This window comes from Gavia stellata, chromosome 1, assembly GCF_030936135.1.
Source record: "Gavia stellata isolate bGavSte3 chromosome 1, bGavSte3.hap2, whole genome shotgun sequence".
NCBI classification, from domain to species: domain Eukaryota; kingdom Metazoa; phylum Chordata; class Aves; order Gaviiformes; family Gaviidae; genus Gavia; species Gavia stellata.
Window position 1 is genome coordinate 68,209,632 of NC_082594.1, and position 27,179 is coordinate 68,236,810.

At 42.2% G+C, this 27,179-nt stretch overlaps 1 protein-coding gene across 6 annotated transcripts in view; it reads right to left on the reverse strand.

The window, feature by feature from the left end:
- LIMS1 (LIM zinc finger domain containing 1) overlaps positions 1-27,179 on the reverse strand; it is a 75,359-nt gene that overhangs the window by 1,816 nt on the left and 46,364 nt on the right. The window contains exons 1-10 of one of the 6 annotated variants that reach the window (XM_059815626.1): positions 19,271-19,540; positions 16,304-16,463; positions 10,054-10,120; positions 7,514-7,634; positions 6,504-6,653; positions 5,145-5,295; positions 4,253-4,345; positions 2,766-2,814; positions 472-547; positions 25-216 (exon numbers count right to left, since the gene is read on the reverse strand). In XM_059815626.1, the coding sequence (XP_059671609.1) occupies positions 69-216; positions 472-547; positions 2,766-2,814; positions 4,253-4,345; positions 5,145-5,295; positions 6,504-6,653; positions 7,514-7,634; positions 10,054-10,120; positions 16,304-16,463; positions 19,271-19,452 (1,197 nt within the window). In that variant the 5' untranslated portion in view covers positions 19,453-19,540 and the 3' untranslated portion in view covers positions 25-68. Of the gene's footprint in view, positions 1-23; positions 217-471; positions 548-2,765; positions 2,815-4,252; positions 4,346-5,144; positions 5,296-6,503; positions 6,654-7,513; positions 7,635-10,053; positions 10,121-16,303; positions 16,464-17,969; positions 17,998-19,270; positions 19,541-27,179 lie in introns of those variants that run through there. The other 5 variants (XM_059815658.1, XM_059815632.1, XM_059815638.1 and 2 more) reach the window with 5 other exon arrangements.

The window sequence follows — 27,179 nt, forward strand, 5'->3', positions numbered from 1 at the left end:
AACAAAAGCATCCTTAGCACTGACCAAAGAAGAAAGGAGCAGAGGTGGTGGTGAGAAGGAAAAAGAGTTTACAAACAGATTGGCTTTTTCTTTTTCTGCTTCTCTTTATCCTTTGCTTCACGTTCCCGTTTGGCAAGTCGTCGCTTAAATTCATCCGGCATTTTCTCGTAACAGTGTTTGCAGACAGGTTTTAGATCAATTTCAACAAACTTATCCCTTTAGAGTTAAACACAGAAAAAATAAAAGGACAGAAAAGGAGAAGAGTTAAGAAGACTAACTGAATGAAGACCTGAACAGACAGCTGAAAGAGATGTAAATTAGTAAGTGGAGCAAAAGGAAGAAAGATGCACGTATTTTCTCAATGCTGCTTTTATGTTTTTCATACTGTAACAGTTACACTATAGCAACATCTACACTTTGAAGATAACCACTGATATGTTTTGAAGGCATCACACTTATCGGTAAACTTACTTGAGTGTTAACTTAGTGTTGCAAGTTGAACAAGCGAAACAGTTCACACACCATGCCTTATTCAGAGCAGACACGACTAGGGCAATGGGAAAAAAACAAATCATTAACATTACAGAAAAAAAAAGGTATCACAAAAATTTTAAGCTCACATGTTCAAGAGGCATGCAGAACAGTCATTTGATTCTTGTCTCAAGTAGTAAGGACCATAACAATAACGTGGCAAGGCTAGGAAGGCACGTGTGAGTGTAGCGTAGCAGGACTGTAAAGCATTGATAAAGCTGTCTCTGAGGGTACACACAACTCTGTGTTCACCAGCAAGACCAGTTTAACCTATTTCTGCCTCCTGTTGCCTGCTTCCACCTCATCTCATAACATGCTGACCTCAGGCAACTGTTTAATGAGGCTGTGTTTCCAACTTAATCAGGAGACTTTTTCAGCTGAAAAGCAATCCAGCAGGAAGGTGTTTGTGTTTTCATTCAGTTTCATTTCTCAGCTCCTGTTCAGACTGTAGTGCCATCAACAGTAGCACTTGCCCAGCCAAAGAAAATAACGTGAAGCCAGCAGTCAGGACACTGCTAGTGATCAGCACTACCAAGGTGAAAAAATGTATGGACTCATGGGATAAATTACTTGATTAAGACAAACTTGGATATATTTTTATTCTTTGCTTTGGAGAGAAAGTAACTATTTTCTCTTTGTTCTGTATTTCAATCCATTTTCTGTTCTTCCTCTCTTTCAATATACCTTCCCACTTTTCCCTGCCAAAATTTGCTTCTCTTCTTAATCTAAGCTAGAGAATGCAGGACAATGGTTTTCTCATAAAATACGGCATTTTGTCAACAACAAACGGAACCAGGGCATTGTTATGCAGCGCTTTTATTCCTGCACTATGGGGCAAGCGCATCCACAGAAGCATAGTTATTCCACTGCTTGCCAAAATAATACTAGTCAGATGAAAGTCTTCACTCCCAAGCAACGTCTGGAATACAGTTATAGACTCCCTCCTTGTTTGCTTCCCCAGACAAAGAGACAAGAGAGAACAATATTGGATACTCAGAAATTGTGACAGCAGTGTCAAATTTGTGTGCAGAAATGAAGGAAGAAATGCAATTGATGATGTACATTGAAAATAAGAACATTATTGTATTACACTATATTCTGTTCAGTTCAGAAACCAAAACATACAATATGGGTGTCAGATTATGTGGTGAAAGGTTAGAAACATACAGAGGCGTAGTTATCACACAAGGCTGAATTTATTCGTTCACGTCAAATTCCCGTTCTGTTCATTCTAGTAGGATTTTACTGAAGAGGACACTGTTTCCTCCAAAGCGTTTTGGATTGCCATTCTGCAGGTATAGTCCAGTCCAGAAAATGTGGGGAAAGCACATCTCTGGAATGTGGGTCTCACCCTATAGTTACATGACTATAAACTAGTTTACCTCTTTTTTTTACACACTACAGGCTTCCTCCCACTCTGCTAATGGCTTTGGCTTAGGTGAGGCTAACACTGGTATTATAGTATTTACTTCAGGCAGGAGTAAATAGGCACATAATAATGTAGCATTATTTCAGGTAGATTAATTTGCTTTTTGGCATTTTATCATAGCTGGTTGTCCAAAAAAACCCTTCCAAAACACTTCCCTGCCATCAGAAAAAACCCCAAACTTAAACCACTTGCTTCCAGTTCTGCCTTTATAGGATACATCTTTCCAAATACAATCTGTCCTGGTTTTGTGACATTATCATCAGCCTAGATGTTCAGAAGACAGGTGCCTGCAATAGATAGGTAAATATCTCTAGGAACCAAACTGAAATAATAGAAACTAGGCACATTAAAAAAATCCCTTAGTGTGCCCACCCACATCTTTCAGTATCTGAATACTTTTTCAAATTTGGTTCATGATCCCTAAATTTGTTTGAGGAGATGCCTATGTGGTCATCCTCGCCCTTGCATGTGTTCTTTTTTGAAGTCAGTGGAGCAGGAAGCCACCTCTGTGCATCTCCCAGCATCCCTGGCCCTTGCATGTCACTAAAGGGTATCCACTTGACCACAGTTCTCTTCAGTCACTGTGTGATCTTCCACACCATCATGAAACACTCACTGTAAGGTTTTCTTATCATTTGGTCTCTGACTAATCAGCTTTAACCTAATTTCTGATCAAGAGAATGGCTTTTTGTTTTAATGAGAACAATCAAGGGTTCCACAAGGGGCTGCTTTCCCCTTACTTACACTTTTAAAGAGAACTTCCATCAGAAAAGAACATTAAGGAAACAGTTAGAAAAGTGCTTACCATCTCCTTCAATCACACGGTTGCAATGGAAACAGACATCACCAAAGAGCTGAAGAGGAAAGAGAAGTAACGAATTTTTAATGTAATGATTTTATCGAGGGTAACTTCTCAAACTAACAAAATAACTACATTTCAGCTGATGGGCACAATAGTTTTAGTATTTATTACAGTAAAATAAAGAGAATGCTAGCAAGTCTGGTTTGGTTTTCCAAGTACGTTTTGCATCATCTCATCACAAAATATCTTTATAATACTAAAGATGAAAACATTTGTTTATATCTATCTGATCCTCTATAAATATGATTTTGTTTTATTTTAACATTTCTCTAATCCTGAACATTTGAAATACAGCAGATGGTGTCACATACACATCATTACTCATCAGCCAATTTAACGTTTAGACTTACATGCACAACTAGAACAACACATTGCTGTTTCTGGCAAAAACTGTAAGGAAATGTTATTTTTATTTAAAAAAAAAAAAAAAGGAAAATTTAGGCCAAAAATTATTCATTCTATTTCCAGGCTTAACATTTGTCCACAATATAACAATTAAGAAGTGCCCGAAAATTCATGTATTTTTTCTGACTGTAGTAGTTAACCTAGTAAAAGACATCCACTCTACATACAGCTCCTGTCTGGTATATGTACTTGCCCCATCATGGCTACAACACTATTACTACTAATGTCATGGCATTTATTGTCTACAAGTATGCCAGCAACGTTTCAATCATCTGCCCTTCACCACTGACAAATTAAGAATCAATCTGTAATTAGCAGATGCCTTACAACTCCCCAATGTAACCCCTACTCTTGTACTTATACAAGCGAAGAGGTGGACGTGACACAACACAGATGGCTTCCAAGTAAGAAAGGTCTATGTATCGTGACGCCGGACTACACAATCAAGGGAGCCTAGAGAGAGATGGTACCACAGTATTTAACGCCCATATAAATGCAAGTGGTCACTAGGTGGTGCCCTCTGACAAAGTTAGTCTTCGCAGTCTTCAGCAACCTAATGAATGAGCTGGATGATGCAGGGTATGTTAACGCACAGTCACCTCAAGAGTAGCAGCTGTAGGGAAAACCACGCTACTCACTAAGGCCTCGTCTTAAACCGCAGCTACTGAGTGGCAAATCTTGTTTAGCTTCTTGGGAAAGATCGGGTGTCACTAGCTGCTGTGATCTCACAGACATGTAAACGTTCATAACAGCTCTACTGAAGTACCACTAAGCTTGAAGATCAACTCCATACTGATTGTCCTGGCTAGCCTTTGTGAAATACCTGCAGTTTTCTTTCTCAAAACCACAGCAATGTATAGAGAAACCCATATAAATTAACTGCAACAGAACATCTGCTAATTGGCTTTACACCCACAGGTGCCTATAAGAAAACAGAAGAAAGTCCATGGCTTTCCATCTCTATCTAATAAAACCAATTCATGAGTTTACCAGTTAACACCGTTTTTAAAAACATGCAACCTTACCTGATTGTAGTGGGTTTCACAATACGCCAAGCCTTTTCTCTCGTAGTGACGATGACCCAGGAATGGCTTTTCACATTTGGCACAAACAAAATGCTACAAAGAAAATTACATATATTTTTTTGGATTACTTGGAAGTAAAGGTATTTTTTCTGGAAACCAAACCAGCCAAGCCCAGTACTGAACATGGTTGAAGTCTACTGAGCCAGCTATGCCATCTTGAAAAGGAGAGTTAAAACTTTTTTGTTTCTACATTCAGATCTCTAAAATAATGCTCCTTTTAATGTCTTCAACATTTCAATCCAAAAGTTTAAAAAAAAAAAAAATCAAGCAAAGGGATTCTGATATGTTATCAATGAACAGAATTAAGAGATTTTAAATAAACTGCCCCAACATCACACTCTTGTGAAGAAAGCGTTTGCTGGAGGAGATTTTCAAAACAACAAAAAGGAATAGACTCTTTATCTTTCTAAATCTTGTACTTGGCCTTGAAATACAAACCCTCACATAAAGTGCTTTAGAGATTATTTACATGGCAGGTGACTATGGAAGACATAAGGGTATTATGATGCTCAGTAATATTATGGCTGCCACAGAATTTTACTGCCTTTCCACATGCACTGTTTTGCACTCTGAATTTTTCTTCTGTAAAGACCTCACAGTGCTTCCTTTGATTACTGATTTTAGCTTCACAGTCAAAGCTCTCTGTAAGGTAGGAGTGGTCTTCACAGTGGAAGACCAGCCACAAGAAAGTTGAAGATGGGATTAGGAGAAGGCATTTACTAATCATTGCTGCATACTTTGCTAATCCTTCCATTGAAATTGATCAGCAAAATCCCAGATAAGTATGTTAATGTTTATGTTTGGAAAAGACAATGTATCATCTCATGTTTACCTCCACATGCCATTGCTTGCCCATAGCATTCACCACACGGCCTTCAATTGGTCTTCTACATGCCCCACAGATGGGGACACCCATTTTGTCATGGCAGGGTAAGCAGTATAATTCTCCCTTCAACTCACGTGCATCAGCAGTAAGTTCCTTCCTGTTCAAGAGTTAATGAATGGAGAGCATGAATAAAGGCACTGAACAATGTCAACTCTTGAGAGTTTCTGAAAAGAAAAAAAAAATTTTTAGCATTTGTTTTAGAAATTGTATTTGTACTACAGTAATGCAGCAGCATCAAATATGACATAGTTCAAGATAACTCCAGACTGATCCAGTCCACAGTAAACTGAGAACAGGCTGCTAAGCGAGATGCACTAAGTCTTTCTGAAAACACCTACTGAGCTATTGTCATTCTGCATTCTGGTTATGTAGCACAAATGGGTGTGTGCAAGCTGTAGACATGGTTGGTTTATATTCTGGCACTCTTATCACCAGTTCATTTTAGATTTGCATAACTCCAACTCAAAGTAAAATGTAGTCCTCTACATCCAGGTACATCTTCCCTGTTGTATCAAACTTCAGAGAAAGAAAACTACAGACCCACATAAGCTAGCTACATTTATTCATTGGCAACTGCAGAATCTCATATACTCTACTTTTTAGTAATTTGCATGGTTAGAATACTGAGAACAGCTAAACTTTAAATGTGACTGTACTCATTAATGCTCTCAACTGGTTGCCACTGACACAACACCGCGCTGTTATTCAAACGAGCCTTTGCTGTGGCACTGAAATGAGAGCTTCCTTTGCACCAGAAATAAACAACTAAAAATACGTGCTATATCCTGCAATGCCCCCTGATCTCTGCATCAGTGCAGGATGTAGAAATGTGCGGCTTCATGTACTGCAGTTGCAGAAGCCGATAAAATGAGGTGGGAGAAAGCTTCTAAGAAAAAGGTAGGCTTTAAAAGGAGAGAACAAAGTTTGCATGCCACTCAACTAAGAAGAAGTAACAGGCAAGGTAGTAACTCAAGCAGCCAAAGAGGACCACTTTTCTTCCTCTCATAGCAGAATAACAAGCTATCATTTTGCTGCTACAGAAACCATTATCTGTGTCCATATTTCCTAAGGTACCACCTTGTCTTGCAGAGTCCAACCTTTCATTACCCCTGGACAGGTCAGCTGTTGTTTGAACTAAAAGCCCAACTCCACCATCCCAAAAGCAGTAATACACATCTGGCCGCAAGGTACCCAACCCCCACTCCTCTTGCCAGTTTTGCAGGACAGGTTTTCACTTTAAGATGGAAATCGATGAAGCAAATAAACCCAACATTTTCCTGTTTCCCTTTGCAGAACTCAGGTTACCCGCAGTTTGCACAGTTGAAATGATCAGGGTGATAAGGATCATTTTTGAATATGAGAGGCTGTTCATCAATAATAGCGTGGCACTTCTGGCAAATGTACTTTCCCAGCCCTCTGGCTTTTTCCCTGTTATGGCAAGGACGGCAGAGATGTCTGAAACAGCATTAAAAAAAGAGGTTAAGTACTGGTACCAGGTACTACAGTGCAAAATATAAACCAAAAAGCTATTAGAACCTCATTTCAATCAGCCTTTTTCAGAGACAAAATAGTTTTTAAAACAATTTCCTTGTTAGGCAAACCAAGTTCAGAAGAGGGAGGGCTATAATTTTATTTTCTGTCACCACAGGGATATAATTTCTTCAGCTCATTTGAGTTTAAGCTGTGTTGAAACACAGAAAACAAAGTTTGTGATAGATTCTCATTGCTAAATGTTTTACTCTCAAAATCTTAAAAATTTAAATTGGAAGGTGCACAACCACACATGTCCTAATTCTGTAAATAACTGTGTATATCATATTATGCAATGAAGCCAATGGCCAAGGAATCCACTTGTAAGACGTTCTTGTGATCATAGCTGGTAAAAATATCCTTCTCTGTAAAGTGTCCCACTGAACTTAATGCAATTATTAATAAATAAGGTGCTAAACTAGACCAAAATTGGAAACCCGAGTTGGAAAAAGAAAGTAAAAACTGATATTAAAAAAATAAAAACAATGCTTCTGTATCTGAATGTTTTCTCTCTTATTATGTATCACAATGGCCCCAAAATGTTACCGGGTAGAGAACATGTTTGCTGAGAAATCTGGTGTTGAAGTAAGTAAACTTAGTATTTTAAGTGTATATTCTAAGATACCCATTCTTAGTTTCGTGATGCACTCTTAGACCTTTTCCCCACAAAAGACGCTTCAGTTGCTCCACCTCAGCTGGAAAGCTTCAGGAGCCAAAACCTCTCAGTCCCCCCTCTCAGTTCACTTTATTCATGATCAGTTACAGAAGGAAAGGTGAAGATCTACCTGCCGGCATTCTTGACAAATCCAATATCAGCCAATACTTGTTGGCAGATATCACAGCAGAAGCACTCTGGATGCCAGCTATTGTTCATAGCTTTAATAACACGACCAATAATGAACTCACCTGTAAGAAACACAACACCAGAATGTAAGATACCATGCTAGACAAAGTTAAAAGAAACCCACAACTGAATGGCTACAATGATGTCATCATCCTCTTCCTCCCTCCCAAATCTGGGAGGATATATTGCTTTCAGTACCACAGTTCTGGATCTAAACTCTGGAATTCGGGTTTGTTTGGGTTTTTTGCTATGGGTCAGAAGAAAACATCCTTGCTGATGGAAGACCTTCTGTTCTTTACACACAAGCCCTTCTACATGCACACTCTACCTTCTCTCTGCAATCATCCTTTTTCAGTCCCTTCCCTGTTTACACTTAGCTGTTCTCAAACTGTTAAGATATATATGTAATTCTTTATATAATATTATATAATATTATATAATTCTTTATAATAATACAGATTTCTTGTGTCTTAATCATCCTTCTCCTTCTTTTCTTTTAGAAGACGACAATTTTAACTTGTCGTGTACATAGTAGTGGTTTCTACTCAACTCAAGGACCAAGCCTTGAAGGGGCTCTATACTCAAAGCACAACAGAACTGAGCTTGGGTGGCTGTAGACCTCCTGCACGGAGTCAAAATGCAAAGGCGCCGTGAAGCTGTGCAACAGTCAATCCAACACAGGCAACTTCTGACCTACCACAAGGAGTCCTGTCCTGCGAGGCATTAAAAAAATAGCGTGAGAACTACTGTTTTGCATACACAGTGTGACTGTACTGCACAGCCAGTGGAGCCATGTCCACCACACACGTGATTTAGTCATTCTCTATGTGAACGTTGTAGCCAAGGCCCCTGGGCAGTGCAAAGGCTCTGCCTAAAGTGCGTTGGGAGCTCAGCTTCCCAGTGCTGTGGGAGGCTAAGTCCTGGCTCCGCAGCACATACAACTCAAAGGGGAGTGATCAGGCAGTAACAGATGCAGACGATAACATCTAGCATGTGACTGTGTGGTGCTCCCATGAAGTCATAGCTTTTCAAGAACAAGACTCAATGGACTCTAGAAACGTTGTGAATGCTTGAGGCCTCATCATTGACAACAGCCCCATGGATTTTGGCCACGCTTACTAAATCCAAGCAGTGGCAAAGCCCAGCTCCACACAGGACCCCTGATGAGGTTTTAAGGGAGCTGGTGCTACAAGGAGCCAGGGCAGAGGCAGTGGGAGCTGGGGAGGAGAAACCCTGGAGACAAGCAGTGTAGCTCGTCCCTGCTACCCCAAAGCCACTTTTGGCTCCTGGGTGCCGAAGAAGAGGAGGCCCCTCTACCCAACTTGCTGGGGGAATATGGGTACTAACAGACACCAGCAGAAGTCAGCAGTGTGTGGACAATGCTAGCACGTGGGAAGAGCAGCATGTTGCATCTCAAGGGGTTAGGTATGAGGTTTCACCCAACACCTTTAGAGGCAAGGAGCCGGCAAGCAGAAGAGGAGGGCCCGGCACAGGGGAGCAGGAAGGGGAGGAAGGAAGGGGGCTGTGGAGCGACCGGAAGAGCACAAGGAGCCCTCACATGTGAGATGTGACAGGCTGGTGGAAGGGACGAAGTGACAAGACTTCCTGGTTTGTCATGTACTTCAGGCTTGCTCAGAAATCGCCACCGACCCCTTTCTTCCTCTTCCACTGCTTGTTCACATCTGCAGCTTTAGATTCAAAGGTCCATAACATCTGCTTCCCTCTCCCTTGGTGTTCGACCCCTCCCTCTGCACAAGGGAAAGGCCTCACTGAGGTCAGTGAAAGCTGTAGCACCTTGCCAAGGTACCACAGAAACACAAAAGCTTCCAGACCAGTTTAAGCAATAGTCAAGTAATGGCTTCCCAGCCCTGCCCAAGCGCAACATGTCAAACACGGAGAAAAAACTTGCAAATGATTACAGCATGGCAGACATGCAAGCATTTACATCAATAGTGGCAAATAAAACACAGCCCTCAGTGTTATATAGGGCTGACATCAGATGCTGAAGCCTTTAAGGCATTTGTTTCAAAAATATGAAGGGGGACCAGCTGGCCTATCAGTTGATTGTAACACTAGATGATGAAGACTGTCGCTGCTTCTGTGGAGTAGGACAGCATGGGTGGGTTACAATAGTCAAAGTAGATGACAAAGACTTGTTGCTAGGTTTCAGCTGCATGAGCACATGCATGTAGATGTATATAACCAGGAGTCATGAATGGTCTGTTCATTGAATCACTGGATCAACAGCTAAACTACTCACTGAAATAATGCAAACTTTTTCTTTTTTAAATCCCATTGTCTGATGACCTTTAGGAAAAGCAGCCCCCCAAATTCTCTGAAGTCTAGTTCATTCTGGAAGTTCAGATGCTCAGCCACACAGGGCCATCTCCCAGAGAAGATACACAAGGGTTGCACAACTTCCCCTAGTGACGTTCCCATTTGGGGAACGTGTGAAGTGTTTCACCTTGATGTAAAACTTACCACATTGATGGCAGCAAGGGGCAAAAAGCATTTGAAAATCATGTTCACAGTACTTCCTCCCTTCAAACTGCAAATGGAAAAAAATCTGAGCGTTAGTGGGATGAGGAGCACGCCCTTAACATAAATGCTGTAATATACCAGTTTATTTCCAGATGCAATTAGGTAGTAAAACAGGAGGAGCTGCACAAAAAGACAGACCATGTGCTAGACGTTAAATCCAGCCACCTTAATTGCGGTACTAGTTAGCATGTAGCATTAATAGCACACCATTCCTCTAATACTGCTGAGAGTGCAAGGCATTTTCCGTCACCCATTTACATCACAACAGACGTCTGAATTTCGACAGGCTGCTGAAACTCTGATGCAGGTGAGCGAATTCTGGGCAGGAAATTAGCTAAAGAAAACCTTTCCTGCGGGGAAGTATTTTCCCTGAACCCATTTGATCTCTTCATCACTCTACATTTCCTGCAAGAATGACCCAGCATACTGGAGGAAGTAAGTACAGGGACAGGAAGAACACCCAGGGACAGAAATCTTCGCAATTTATGGAGCAGTACAGCCAAAACATAGGGGGAAATAAAGGTTTTTCCTTTTGATGCTTATTTCATAGAATCATAGAATCATTTAGGTTGGAAAAGACCCTTAAGATCATTGAGTCCAAATTTTAAGCAACGAAGTTCACTACATCAACCAGATGAAATAGGGAACGAATCTTAAGGGATTTAGATCTGAATTTTCTCACAGCTTAGAGAAGTTCAGCTGCAGTTCAAGCTTGCATAGAAAAAAAAAACATGGGGAAAAAAAAAGGTCTACAGCACTGCATTAGCCACTTAGCTGGAGAATATGTAAAAACATGTAGGCAAGTATGTCCTGAAATGAAAGGAAATGTTTAGATGCCTTCAGGCACATCATTACTAGACACACATGCCAACTAACATGTCAAAACCAGACAGACAATATTAGGTATGCTATGAAATGTTTGGATTTGAATGTCTCAGTTTAAAACACTGGAAAAAGGGGGATAGCAGGAAATCCCACTCCTTTCTTTTTACTGGCTCTAACACAAAAAAAAGTGAATAGCATAAAATAACTACCCACAAATTAAGTTTTGGTGCACAGACAGAAAATACAGCAATGTGTTTCAAGTTTACTTGTTTTATACTATGAAATCCCAAGAATCAAATACAATATAAGCATAGTAATTACTCATGCAATATACAGAGCCACTGGCAGGATGGGAATCTAATGAAACACCACAGAAGTCATTGGATACTTCAGATCAGAAACTTAATTCCTGTGCCTAACCTGAACTGCACCTACTAGGAACAGAAAGACACATGCTCAATACAGACTCTTTCAGAAGTCTCTGCTAGCAATTTATCAAGTGTTTTTCCAGTGTAATACTCTAAAACAGATGACTCTCTTAATTGAAGATTTTTTTAAAAAAAAATTGAGAGACAGAGGGCTATTACTGTCTCAAAGAGTAATGGAGATTATTGGTTCATTGAGAATTGTGCTTGCTTCCTGCTAGCTAAAATCCTTTTTAAACTGAAAAAAATCTGAAAGCTTCCTGTTTTGTGTAAACAGGTGGTCCAATGGGAAATGCACAGGTTTGCTTGGATTTCAGAGCCACCACGTGTTAATCTGGGCAGACCACACAGGTTTTCTTCCCCTCTGGTTTGCGTCAGACAGGTTGGTTACCATTCAGTCTTGTTTATATTTTCAACCTTCTGGGCTCATTTGTGCTGCCTTTTGTGGATGACCCAGCAGTTCACCTGTCAGAGAAAGCCTTGAGCTTCTGTAACATATCCCATAGCACATATTTTAAAAGCAAAGTAATTTGACTGTTGTATGCTGGAGGTCCATGAGTTAAATGGCTCTGCATAAAACATTTCACTGTCACATAACCTCCAGCTGATCTCCCCGTTTTTAACTAACTTAGTGGAAAGACATGCACAAAACCTGAGTCTTTAAAGACCCGTTCTCTAAGGTAGTTTATGGTAAAGCCCATTTTAAGAAAACACTCAAGGTGCGACTGGAATAGGAACAAATCTGACAAGTGCATTGGAGCTGCACCTTCCTTTAATCTTCTTATAAGTTATTACAAACATATTAGAAAAACACCCAAACTGAAAGGAACTCCCTCTCATTTAGGAGGCAAAAGTCACATGCCATTCAGTTTTATTTTATAATAATAATAATAATAATTTTAATAATAATAACAACATTATTATTATTATTATTATATTATTATTCTTCCTCAATTACAGCTCTTGTGAGTAGTCCATAAGGATTTTGTGGTATTTCTTCTATTGTGGGATGCACCTCTCTAAGCCCTTCCATCTCCCCCACCTCAGCACAGCACAAAGTGGGTTGGGCTGCTTCTGAAAGCACCCAGCAAGAGGCTCTTAACAAACAGCTGGACCAGGGATAAGACTTATGTCTCCTTATCTGCCCTGTCTGAAGGTGAGGTGCCCACACTCCCCAGCGGGAAAGACAGGCAACCTCTAGTAGGGAGAAGCCACTCTTGGACTGGAGAGTAATGTGGGTTGGAGGAAATGCCTGCTTACTGATTACAGTGGGGCCAACCAGTCCCTCTGGGCGTGCTGCTGCCAAAGCTCTCCATTTAAGCCAGCTCTTCTGCTGCTATTAGTACAGGACTGTGCACTGCTACCTGTTGTAAGACTCTGCAACAGCAGCTCTAGGGAATACACAGCTTCCAGGTGATGGAGTAAAAGCAGACCAGAATTGCTATCACTTCACATCTGACGGCAAAGCACAGTGAATTCAGAAACTCTGCTGGCCTGTGCTTGTGCTAATTTCTGTTTAGGTTGAGTGCATATGAAAACATGCTAAACTGATGATACCTCAAACTGGAACACGGATACACCCTAGCAGGTCCCATGCAACATTAGGCACACAGCTTTTGCTCACACCCTTATGCAACAAGGCCAACACTGTCTGGTTACGAATCCATATTATCATTTCTAACACACGTTTATGAGGATACCAACAAAATTCCTGCTATGCTGTGCAAACTCCCAGCTGCAGACGGGCGCTGCTCCGGCGTGGCACCACTTACGCCTGCAAGCGGCTCAGATCTGATGCCAGACCATGGCGAGCTGTGCTGATGGGGCAAGCAGGCTAGAGACACATCCCATGGTGCAGGAGACCTGCATCGGCATTTCTTCCCGCGTAGCCTGACCAGTTCAGCCCCTACTCATGGAACAGAGCGTGAAAGCTTATCACGGCAGCATTTGAGGGCAAATGTGATAAGCAGCTTAATGACTAACTGGGGGAACTCAGCAAGGCTTGCGACAAGCAGGCAAGAATATTTGACTTCCCGATTGCTAAGAGCTGGAAATCATTTCCAAGAAACACTAGCTTAGCTAAACCAGGCACAGAATAAACACAAAGTCATGCTGAGCGACCAACAACGCCTGTGTTTACCCTGCTCAGGTACCCTGGGGAACCTGCTCAGAAAAACGTTACCTGGCCACACCTCCAAACACATCCATCTTCTCTCAAAGCCAGTTGGAGGAAGATATCCTTTCTGCCTGTTTTCTCCAGTCATTTTTTCTTGACAGTGATACAGATCATCTCAGGTCCTCAAAGCATTGTCAGCCATCTCCTGAGCATCAGCCAACCTGAGCCCATCCTCTACTGGCTTAGGGCTGTCCCTCACTCTCCCCCAAATGCTGTCACCCAGTATGTTCCCAACACTCGTGCCAAGGTGCTGAGTGAACGAAGAGCAAGCTGTGCCCTTGCCCCCCCTTCTCCCCAAGCAGCACCACCAGGAAACATGATGGGGTTTCCACTGCAATCATCTCACTGACCACTTCAGTGCTAAGTGAGAGCTGTTCTGGCAGCACAGGACACACGTGGACACCCTAAAGGCTGCAGAGACAGAAGAGAAGGCCCTGCCAAAGACTTCCCAGCGGAAACAGCCCCAAAGGGACAAGGGCTGTGACAGCACGGATATCTACTGACCTCTCCACTCTCTAAAAGATGCCCAGAACAGGCCACTATAGATGGGGAGGAAGGCTGGGTAAGATTTATGAGCCATCACCTGAAGGCTGTCAGAGGGCTTAAACAGACTGAAAAGTACCTCTCTTCAACAGCAGCGGACAGACTTGCTGGTGCAGAGAGAAACTGCAAGATCTTGTGGTGGACACTAGAAGGACTAGAGGTAGAAGGGTGATGTGCAATTCAAGCCACACACAAGTCTTTATGTATTCATTTAATCCGCATCACAATTATTTTACCTCTGTAACAGCTGTGGCAAAAAGTGTCTATTCTTTCCACTTTCTATGTAACATTTCTCAAGAACAAAGCATCTACCCAGCCTGAAAAAACCCTAGCAACGTTAACCAAAACATGTTTAGTACATGAGGCTATTTTCATTCCCAGGACGATCTATTGCCACTCACTTGTGACTTACTGTCTTTAACAGGGAGCATCACTTTGCAGTAAGACAGTGCTCGAACACCAACCATAATGAATATGAATGTTAACAAGGTAGCAGTAGGAAACAAAATGCCTACATCCTATATATCTAAACACCACCAGGATACTTGCCTCTGCAAAGGAGATTCAGATATGGCCATCATGAACAACAGAGACATTGGGATATTTCTGGATTAGGTGCAAACATAAGACTTTCTTTCCATTGCGGTCCTCCTCCATCCTCTAGGAGATACAGGCTGCCTAGAGCAGGATTTCTCAAATCTCAAACTTTTATCTCAAACAAAGGACCGTTCAACTTTCTGAAAGAGGTCCCTGGATTGTTCCACTGGTTTTTTGAGTCAGAAAAAGGATGAATAAAGTACTCATTATTTAGAGAAAATACATGTTCTTGTTTTAAGACAATTTTATTAACACAGTTACAAATTTTTTAGTTTTAAAACATTTGTATCACTTTACGTTTGGCTCAGGTCTTCGCACATCAGGACTCCTTACCATGCCTGCAAGCAGGCAGCAGCTCAGTATATATTAACAATTGTAATGCAACATGTAAGTATCTAGATGGTGGTTTGTTTTGGTTTTTTTTTTAATTGCTGCTGCCTTGCTGCTCACCTTTTGATGTTTTATGGAACACTAGTGGCTCATTTACCACAATTTGTGCAACACTATCCCTATAGCGCTAAAAAATCTTTTGATCCTCAAACAGGGTGAGAGAAAGCAAATCCCAGGAATACCCTTTGCCAGTCTATTTTCCAATCCACACTCGTCCCTCAGCCTCTCCTCATCACCATGTAGTATGGCTCCGTAAAATTAAAAATACTGCTGTGGAAGATAGATAAACTGTTGTGCTCTTGCCACAAGGATGGCACACTGTATGCAAGAGCACAGCATTGTGCTTTTAACACACCGCTCACTTTCCTTTCCAGATCACAGTATGACATAAATCCTGTAACCACTACTGTAAGTTGAACTACAAGCTACTTGAGTGGGACTTTATCTCTCAGACAGTAATTCCTTGTCTCAGATCATCTACCCTTCCTTATACCAGTCACTTCATATTTTATGAACTAGTCTAAAGCTTTCACTAAAGCCACTTTGTACTTGAGATAGCTGAGCCACATCCTGAATCCCTAGCGATATCAAAATACCCATCTGAGCTGAGGGCAACCTACCTGGGGCTGAGAAATATGAGTGCTAGCATGTTTTAACCCTTGAAAGCATGGAAGAACTGCTAATTTTGAATAGTCCAGTTTGTTAAACCTAGAGTTGACCCTACATAGGCCCCGTTTGGTTTGGGGTCTCCTCACACCTTGATCTCAGCACGCTGACTTACAGGTCATCTCTACGAGCAACTTTTCACATGTCGTGCTGGCCTCACTCAACTCAGCAATAAACCTCCTATGGACCAGAGGATGCTGGGGTTTCCTTCTATATGACTGTTCTCCTCTAAGAAGTATGCTTTCTCTGTATTTCTGGTATGATATATAGATTGTCTTCACAGATTTCAGGGGAAAAAGTCTGCACTGAGAGAGAACCTCCAGCAGGTCTTTTCTCAGCTCTGATAACACGAGGCTACACATTTAAATAACATTATACACACTGATGTCCTCCAAATTGGCACAGAAACATTTCTGCTTTTTTCTCCCTCTATTGGGCACATCCTTTTGGGGCCCCTTTCTTGCCACGGAACTTTCTAAGCTATTGATCCACCCATAGCTACTTCTGCTATGGGAATGAAGACACAAGGCAAAGGCTGGGGGTGAGAGGGGCACTCTGCCCCACTTACCTCGTAGAAGAGCCCTTCGGGGAACTGCTGAAAGCACTGGGCGCAGACAAAGCACTGCTCATGGTACAGCTCACCATTGCTGTTGACGATTTTCTCGGCAGGGGCAAAGCCACCTCTGCAGCGCTCACAGATGGCATTTGCAAGTGCATTCGCCATGTTGCTGTCATGAAAAAAAAAGAAAGAAAATTAGCCCAAATAGGTGACACCACTGGTTGTGGGTCTCTTTTTTTTTTCTCCAAAGCCAACTGCATCAGCCTAATGCTAGGCTGCTCAACACAAGTTATTTAATGGACTTAATGACTTGTGGCATCTCCTCAGAAATAAAACTACCATTTCCCCCTGCTCCCAAACTCTTTAGAAACAAAAACCCCACAACTCACTCTAATAACTATTAATTCAAAAAACCAAACAGAAATGTCGTTACTACAGATACATTTACAGGCTTTTTATAATGAGAAAAGGCAGGCAATTCAAAGAAGTACTACAAAAACGAAAAAATACATTAGAATTACAAAAAAAAAAAAGGCAATGATTAACAATAATTGAGGACTGGCATCACATAGGAAAACATAAATGATCATTCCAAAATAATTCCTAATTCTAAAATACGTATAACAGCATTGCTTCAAAAGCTCTAAATAAGCAATGTGAAAGAGTGTACTGTATCTAGTCTGGCAGATATTACTGAAAGCCAGAGCAGGTAAACAATTATTCCTTATATAAACTTTGCATAGCTTGAAGTCATTTCACAAATTTAGTTTGAAGCCATGGGATTTTTGGTTGGTTTGTTAGGGTTCGTCTCAGGAAGGTCAGCTCACGGCATGCTGGTGTCGGTCCAGGGCGAGGGGGAAGGTGGGAATGCTCTGGCTGCCCCACTGCGACCCACACGCAGGCCAACACAAGCTGGCAACCCCATGCCAGGAATGCAAAAATTACTCAAATTGCAACCTTGGTTGCTTCTCAAAGGCACGTGACCATAAAATGACAGCACAGTAGCTGCAACATATCAGAGGAATTAGCTACTTCACTAAGACCGTGTTCACATCTGCAGAAGACAGTACAGCTGTGTTTCAGTTAATTAAGGCTCCTGTGCCAGAAAAAGGCTCACTTGATTCTTCCTTTGCAAGCATTTCCTTACTCATATCTAGACTCTCAAAGCTATGCCTTTCAGGATCACCTCTCTGCCCTAATACCATTTGACAGCAGAGAGCAAATACAGGGCAATGGTCTAGTTTCATTACAATCTGACCACGGCTGACAAAACCACTGACTCAAACATCTATCTGGAAGCTTATTAAACAACTAACATTATTTTAAACACATGTGCATGCATGCACACATTTTGATACCGGTATCAGAGAATCACAGAACCATAGAATCGTTTAGGTTGGAAAAGACCTTTAAATCATGAAGTCCAACCATAAACCTAACCCTGCCAAGTCCACCACTAAACAATGTCCCTAAGAGCCTCATCCACACGTCTTTTAAATACCTCCAGAGATGGTGGTGACTCAACCACCTCCCTGGGCAGCCTGGTCCAATGTCTGACAACCCTTGCAGTGAAGAAGTTTTTCCCAATATCCAAACTAAACCTCCCCTGGCACAACTTGAGGCCATTTCCTCTCATCCTATCACTTGTCACTTGGGAGAATAGACCAGCACCCACCTCTCTACGACCTCCTTTCAGGTAGTTGTAGAGAGCGAGAAGGTCTCCCTTGAGCTTCCTCTTCTACAGGCTAAACAACCCCAGCTCTCTCAACCGCTCCTCATAAGACTTGTGCTCCAGACCCCTCACCAGCTTCGTTGCCCTTCTCTGGACACGCTCCAGCACCTCAATGTCTTTCCTGTAGTGAGGGGCATATCATGCTGTGCCTTTAAATGCACAGTCCTTAGTCCTTTGCAAAATGCCAAGCCTTTCCCTCCAAGGGGATAAGACCTCTCTTGGCACCCACCAGCTTCAATAGGAACTAAATTCATTCCTTGCACAGCATCTGAGGGAAAAAGCAAACACATAGCACGTGGTTTAAAAAGGAATGTGCTTTATCTATTTCTTACACTGTCTCACAGAAGAGCTCTACGCAAGGTGACATCTGACCAGTTATTATTAGCTGGCTTTTTTTTTCTCTCTCTCTAGAGATCTTTGTAGAAGAGGAAAACAGTAACTGCTATCCAAATATTCACCACCCTCCCAGTGAAACAACAAGTGGGCAAATTTCACAAGGAGATCAGGTGGAGAATGATCTATCTCATACATAACAGACAAGCTTACAGATGAACTGCAGTAATTATACATATAAACTGTGGTTAACTATCAAACTCGACGATGGTCTCCATGGATTGTGTGTGCTTTCTGTGGTGGAAAACCTCAGCCACTTCACCCATCCTCCTTATCAATCTAAATGAAGAATAATCACAACAGAAACCGGGATGTTCATCATCACCTCAACAGTTCTCAAGCACTAAGGATGTTAAACTTAAAAAATTATTTAATGTTAAGCATTGTCAGACACAAAGTATAATCCAAGCAAAACCATGAAACAAAATTCAAAAACAAATGAAAGCACAAAGCTTTCCTCCTCGGTATGCAACAGTACTTCACTTTGATTTGAAACACATCACATATGTAAAAACAGAGATGTACATAATACTTCTGCCTTAGTGAAGCAGTTTATCCGTTTGCCCAAAATAATAGGCAAACAACCTAAAGTCAGAGACTATTTGACAAATTCCAACCATGTTTCAACTGTCAATAAAAATTTCTGACGCCATTAATGATGAAGTTTAAAGCACAGCTCAAATTTTAGTTGACGATTACAACTGGCAATGTACCAGGCAAAACCGTGGCAAAGGTTGCATTAGAGAACAGCTTGCACAGCCGGCCCGGAGCTCAGATAATAAAAGACAAATGCACAGTATGCCAATAATGTCACCGTAGTTACACCCCGAAGTCGAACACAACCAACTTACAATCTTGCATAAAAGTCACAAAACTCTTTGTAGAGTTTTATGTCACTGTGTCTACGTTGCAATTTTGACACCGGTTTCTCGCCTTCGTTTCCTGCAGAGTTGCGAGCATCAGGAGCGACCTTGTGTACAACCTCTTCATCCTCCGGGATGGGATAAGGGTGAGCTCTGCGCTGGAAGTTCATCTCTCTCTAATTGCTTTCCCAGGTGTATATATTCTACGCTTATACAGCAAAGAAGCTGTAGGCGAAGTCTGCGAAACAATATGCTGGACTTCCCCTTGTTCCCAGTGAAGTGATTTACTTTCACAGCTCTGTGTCATGTAGCTGAGGCTGCTCAGCGCCCTGCTAGAGCTTCAAGTTAAAAGTTCAGCAGCAGGGCGGTGAGCCCGTCATGCTGTGATTTACTGGCACTGGCTGCGAGCAGAGGAGCACATTCCCCTGCCAGGCCCTCCTGCAAACTCGGATGCTGGAAAGGGGCTTCGCTGCCGGCTGCTGATAGAAGCCGCCCAGGAGAGCTGCGTTACAGGTAATCTATGTGAGCGAACATGTTCACCGCCAAACTTGTCCTCAGCTACTGTCTGCTGAGGGAGGTGGAGGCAGATTCCAACAATATTTTATCGTGGGCAAACCAGCAGTGGAAAGCACGAAGAGAAGAGTTCTGTCATTAAGTAAATATTGCTTTAATGCTACAGTATATTAATTACATTGTAAAAATGTCCTTTAATGTTCCACTTGTGTCTTCTAAGTCGTATATGTGGAATTTATCTATAGGCATCTTTCTTCTTGTCAGCACTTCAGAGAAGGGGTAAGTACAGACAGACAGTTTGGTTTCTGTGTGCTTCACAGGCCATTAACCGAACTGCCAGCTCTGCTATAATGGGCAATATATGAAGGAGGAAAAGTGAAGCTTGATTTCCAGTGATGTGTGCGTTTAGAACAACTATCTAGTGTAAGAACACCTCATGGGTTTGAAAGCTGGAGTAATTGACTGTGGGTATTAGGGAACAGAGAGAGTAAGACCAGGAAGAAAGAATAAAAATTAATCATACCTTCACCACAGAATGCCCTCCTAATGCTGCAATTATTTCATGGTTATATTCTATTTCAAAAACCTGTTGTGCACTGCTTACTAGGGAAGGCAGGGTTGATTAGCTGCTGAAGCACAGCGATTGCGGCAGATGTGGGATACGCGACCTCCAGCAACTTGTAACTGCAGACAAAGCAGGGTTTTGGGAAGCTGTCCTGAGTAACTATCTATCTATCTATCTATCTATCTCTTGTGTTGAACTGACTCAGCCTTGTTAGCGATCGATTGAACTACAGAACCGTGTGCACTTTGTGCTCATGACACACGACGTCTTGGTATCCAAAGAATCTGCTAGTCTGTGAGGGGCCATGAGAAAGAAGAAGACAGGAAGGAGACAAACAGAGGGAACAAGTAGAGAAATTAGGACTAGAAGATGACGAAGGACGTGACAGAAAGTCCAGTCAAGGCTGCTACTTCTTACTATGCCTTCACCTTCCTCAGGCCTACTGCAGAGGGTCTGGTTTATGATGGTTTTGGGCCGTATCTCTCACCACTAGTTGGGATAGCTTGCTTGGTAAGCGTACAGCAGCACACGCAGGCCTGGGCTCGCACGTAGCTGTCTTCCCACAGCCTGGCCAGCACAGCACTACGTTTCAGCTGCTGCCAAATTTGTGGGATGGGTTTGGTCAGGCGTCTTGCCTTCACCTCCCCTCAGCAGGAAGCCATCTCTGGGCCAGCTATTCCCCTGCGCCACAAGACACCACAGTAGGTGGGACCCAGGCAGCATGACCCTGCTTATTTACCCGGCCGTAGGTGTGATGATCCATCTTGCACCAGAGCTAGCAGGAGTCACAAGCTGTAACAGGCTAAGGAGGCTGCACCCTCACCACTTAGATGGCTTGGCTGGAGCTCAAGCCCTATTTTTATCTGTCATGGAGGAAGCTCCAGATCACGCAATGCTCAGGTTGTAGCCCTAGGCCACCATGCACTTGCCAGAGCACTGTTGCAGGAAAACAGCACTGGAAGAAAAGGTTTCTGCATCCGCTGGAGCACCAGTGATGAAAACAAGCACTGTCTGCCAATGGAGATGCATGCAGAGTGATGCCGGCTCTTCTCCATGCTGCTTCCCAACATTTCCTGCACAGGTCAATGTTGAGCTTTTGTGGGTATGAAAAACTCCAGGGAGGCTGACTGCAACAGACCATGCTGATTCATCCAGGATTACTGCAGGTGCACCAAGCCACTAAGATGAGAAACAGCAAGGCAGTCTGTCTCTTCCCCTTATCACTGACCATCTCCTTAATTGTTTTCTTGTATTTAGTCACAGATCACAGACAATTCTCCCGGGAGGCTGCTGCTATGATTCAGAGAGCCATGAAGAGTTTCTTTCTCCCGGTCGACTACTTCAGTCCTTGCAGTAACCTAAAATCCACAGGCTACCAAGGTGGCTGGAAGCCACTTCTGCTGCCTTGACTCTTTTGTGGTCAAGAGGGAAATATTTGCTTGCTTCTTCAGCTTGCTTCTGTGCAGTCTTCTGCATGGCAGTAGCAAAGCAAGTAGTATAGCAAGTCAGTGCAATCAGATGTCCATCCAAAAAGCCTGTTTTAATCTTCCTAGCTTGTTTCAAGAAGCAGTCCTACAAGGTAATAGGACTCCATATGTGCAGTAAGTAGAAGCTGCCTGGTTCTCAAGGCCTATTGCCATTGCTGCTGGTGGAATTACTCCCAATTTGTTTCCCATTAAGCAAGAAAGGAGCTTGCCAGGAGTTTAAAAAGGGCCTTTCTGCTACTGAAGCAAAACATAGTTTCTGCTGTGAGGGTTTGGTAGTCCACAAATCCAGAGCAGCTGGCTATCTTTCTCTTTTTTGTCATTTTGCTGGAGGCGTGCTGCCAAGATCTGAAATATGCTATTAAAAATACATAGCATTTTCATTAGGGAATTCTAGGTTACTCTGAGGTGAAGCCATCCACAGGGAGTGAGAGGCGTGTAGGGGTTTGTTGATTTGCAGCAGCAGCTTCCCAAGGGCATTCCCTGGGATCTGGGACAAAGCCTACCAGCCTGCTGTTAAGGAAGTGGTGATAAGGAGAGGAGAAAAGGGAGAAGTTCAGTATTTAATTGGAAACGGTATGTAGGAAGGAAGAAGACAGAGAGGCTCCTCCTGGCACACTGAGGATCTTATCAGAAGCCAAAGCTAACTGCAGGGAAGGTGCTAAAGGAAACAGAAGAGGGGAGGGGAAGCGTCCCACTGCAACTACGGAGAAGGGCTTCAGAAAACAGCAGCAAAAATAGCCACACTGCTTTATCATCACTGATGGACGACTGCTGCCCCACTCACATGCTGCTTTCTCTGGGGAGCTTTCAGATGCAGCTGCCCATGCTGGTGGCTGCCAGAGGCAGACAGGGACTCTTACAGAGAAGGCTCGGTGGCTGGCCAGCCCCGCTGAGCTTTTCGCTCCATGCCACAAATAGACTTGCCGAGCAGTCACGGCTCCAAACAAGGTGCTTGGCAAAAGCAGCTGCTACTTAGCAACCTACTCATGTCACCATAAAATATCACTGCGTCACTGGCGCTGTCAGGAGCCACCTGCCCCATCAGGTAATCACAGTACACGCTGCCCCTTCCCGCATAGGTAAGGGTGATTTCATTTTAATTATGTCTAAGACAGATGCTACGCAATGGTCCTCACGCAAAAATACGTAACAACTAAAACGGAAGTTTTGCTGCAAAATATGCGGGGACTTGCAGTGCCCTGCACTGATTTCTGCACCAATGTTTTAAAGCACTAATTGACCTTCTGCACCTTTCTTTATTGAAATTGAAAATTGGGTTTTGGTTGCTGCAATTGTCTACCTCTTAAGCAATAAAATACTTTCTGTGTTAAGCTGGTCTCCTAAGGCAATTTGAAAGAAGGTATAAATCTTTTCTATACAATAAAGATGCACATTATGGGTAGGATTTTCACATGTGCCCAGCACTGCTCTAACCTCTGTTTCTATTAAAAAGGATGGAAAACCATCTTGAAACCACTGCAATAAAAAACAGCTGAATTCTGAGTGCTCCTAAAAGTTTCATCCTTTAGTCTTCGCCACAAAAAGCGTGATTAAGCTTATGTGGTGGGAGTTTAAACAGGGTAAACAAAAAGGCAACTCTAGCTGTTTCATATACTTCAATATAAATTTGTTCTAGTATAAACATGTCCAAAAAATGCTTTGGTCTCTGCAGACAGAGAAGGTTCACATTCTATCTCTCCATAAGGAAATGAATATAACTGGAATAAACAGGTAAGCAGCACCTTCCCACACAATGTTTTATCAGCCATACAAGCACAGTAAAAAATCAGTCTCTGACAGAATTTATAGAAAGAGAGAGCAATATTTAACTATAGCACTTTCCTGTTGTAAGTAATATTTAAAAAAAAAAATTGTATTTTCTTCCTGTTGGTTGCAAACATTACCAAATAAAGCCATGCTTCACATAAAACAAGAAACGACTTCTTCTGTGTACAGATACTTGATACTCTATAAAACAGCCATGTCTTCCTCCCCCACTACCATTTTTTGAATCCTACGCAGACAGGAAAAACAAAACAACAAAAAGACATAGTATCACATACGAGAAGTTCACGAGAGCTCTAATAAATTTGTGTTGCATGAGATACAGCATAATATCAGTTATTCTTAAACGCTGCACCCTGTGTAGTTGACTGCCTGTATACTTCACTATGGTAAATATACTGTATCCAAACTCTTCCAACTCAATACATTTTAAAGATGCATATGCACTAATGCATTTCATATAATGTTTATATCCCCATTTCGAATTTAAGAATAATAAAAACGGTCACCTACTTAATACTAGGGGCTGAAAATCAAATGCCTCTGAGACGTTGATGGAAAATCAATGAAAAGAACCACATTTCAAGACCGATGAGACAAGATCAGGCCCACCAAGCTCAAAAGTGTCCTTCTGTTTGGATACACACAGAGTGAACTTCACAACATCAAGGTAATTCAGTTCTAAAATTTGGAAGTGTTTGGGCAGAATAATATTTATACTGGTGTAAATCAAACCGCTGGAAAGTCAAGGGATGCACAATAGAGTGTGATCAGGCAATTACAAGGCAATTACAACCCAGTGTACATGTGCTCCTCCTCCATTGCTTAACGAATAGATTTAAAGTTCAAATATGTAAAAATGTTTGAGGTTGATCTTTGCATTTTCTGACATTTCAGGAAAATAGCCTCCTGGATTGTATCAGAAACAGTGTGGCCAGCAGGACTAGGGAAGTGATTGTACCCTTGTACTTGGCACTGGTGAGGCCGCACCTCAAATACTGTGTTCAGTTTTGGGCCCCTCACTACAAGAAGGACATTGAGGTGCTGGAGCGTGTCCAGAGAAGGGCGACGAAGCTGGTGAGGGGTCTGGAGCACAAGTCTTATGAGGAGCGGCTGAGGGAACTGGGGTTGTTCAGTCTGGAGAAGAGGAGGCTGAGGGGAGACCTTTTCGCTCTCTACAACTACCTGAAAGGGGGTTGCAGAGAGGTGGGTGTTGGTCTCTTCTCTCAAGTAACAAGCGATAGAATGAGAGGAAACAGCCTCAAGTTGCCCCAGGGAAGGTTTAGATTGGATATTGGGAAAAATTTCTTCACTGCAAGGGTTGTCAGACACTGGACCAGGCTGCCCAGGGAGGTGGTTGAGTCACCATCCCTGGAGGTACTTAAAAGACATGTGGATGAGGCGCTTCGGGACATGGTTTAGTGGTGGACTTGGCAGTGTTAGGTTTACAGTTGGACTCAATCTTAAAAGTCTTCTCCAACCTAAATGATTCTATGATTCTAAAATGCTACAGTACCATATTTCTCTTCAGAGTAACAGTTTCCTAGCACCAATATTTAGTTCATGTCATCTGTCACTGAAATCCACCGAAAATCCTTCACCGAATCCTTAGCGTAAAGGCAAACGTCAGCCTTTGCTTCTGCCTTAACTATCTGCCCACACTAGCTGGAACCGATGTTTTCACAAGCTGAACACCATGACCTGAGCAGTTCATCCAGGAGCTATAATTAATACTATGATTCAACATAACACCCTGGCTAGCAGGAGGGACTTCCAGTACGTCCACACAGTTTCTTGCAGGGCAGAGATAACTGCAACACCAGGCTTCCCGGCTCGCAGCATCATCCTTATTATAGCAACTTCTCCACTGGAGACACCACGCTGAGGACTGACCTTCAGCTTTACTAACCAGCATGTCACTTCCACACGTCTCCTCTTGAATATTACTATTAATCGACACCTCCAGCAAGATAGCCTCTCTAAATATTTTTCACCTTCATTAAGTTTTTTTTTTCTGTTCTGTAAGAGGAAGTGCAAAGTTTTTCATTGCCTGAATTAATTTGTTTTGGGCAGAAAGTAGAATGTGGGAAAGAAAACATCACTCAGCTGTTGCTCTTCTCTCACACACATATTAAATCATAATTATTAGTCACTCTGAGTTCTGGTTTCACATTTTTTTCTTCCCACATTCACTGCAGCATCAATAAGCTTTAAAACCAGCAGAGGATGGCAGACAGCTGAGCCATCTGCAGTTAACATTGCGGAATTAAATAATGGCCCAATATTCAACAGCCAAAAGAGAATAACCAGAAGCGATTTATGCTCCTAAGAGTCAGGGATGAGTAATGTATCAACAAATAAAGCTAATACAAAATAGCATTGCTTTCATACTTCATTATGATGGTCTTAACATTTTGGGTAACACAAACTGAAGATCTTCATCTTGTACGTTTATAATTATTAGCTCTTCAGTACTAGTAGCAGAACTTTCGAGTAAACACAAATGAATTTCAGTAGCAGTTACTGCAAAGCAAGACTTCCACGCATTTTCCAAACCGAAGGCTTTGGTAACTATTGCAAGATTTTTTTAAAAGCAACAGCTTCCACCCCAACAATTGACTAATCCTGTATGAGTAAAGCAGGAGTGAATGGTTATGATACATATTATAAGACTTGTGAGAGAAGATGTAGAAGTTACCTCTCGCAACAGCGTATTGCTGGAATTATCTGAAGGCACAGCACAGAGGTTTTGTCCTTTATATCAGAGGGGTTCGAGCCCTGCCAAAACTCCTTCCCCTTTGCTATATACCACAAAGAAGTGGGTATAATTTGAGGATTAGCTTTAGAAAGGAATGTAGTTTAAAACTAAGCAATTACTTGTACACTTGGAGCAAAATTTACGACCTGCAACCTGGTAACTCATGGAGCTATCCTATCCTGAAGCTGCACTGCTACCATGTCCTTTTAAAAAAAAAAGTATATATATATACACATATATATAAGGAGCAGCTTTTTTAATGTATAAGAAATATGCTTCAGTTTCTGAAGTCAGACAGGAGAAATGTACAGAACAACAACTGAAAAGCCAACTATCAAGCGAGACAAACAGCCTTCAATGCAAACTTTCCGTACCGGAACAAGAAGGGGACTAGCCAGGGCAGTTTTGAGTCATGACTCCGAGTGGGTAACATTTTCCCAATAGCTGCACAGAAACAGAGTTCAAAAGGTAGACTCAACTCAGGATCGAGAACTTTATGATCTATGAAGAGCATGGCATGCATGGATTTAACATGCTGGAAAAGATAAATACCATTCCACATCTGCTTCACCTTTGTCGTTCATTCCTTGCTGGAACAGCAAGCTGTGGCTTGACAAATCAAGCAAAAAATGAACACACAACCATGTGCACCACAGCATCAGATAATACACATGAAAACTCAAGAGCATCACTCATGTTTGGGAAATGCCCCGAGATTCCTGGGTGCGAGGCAAGACCGGAGGAGTTAACGGAAGGGAAAAACACTGAATGTCACAAACTCTGTAGGAA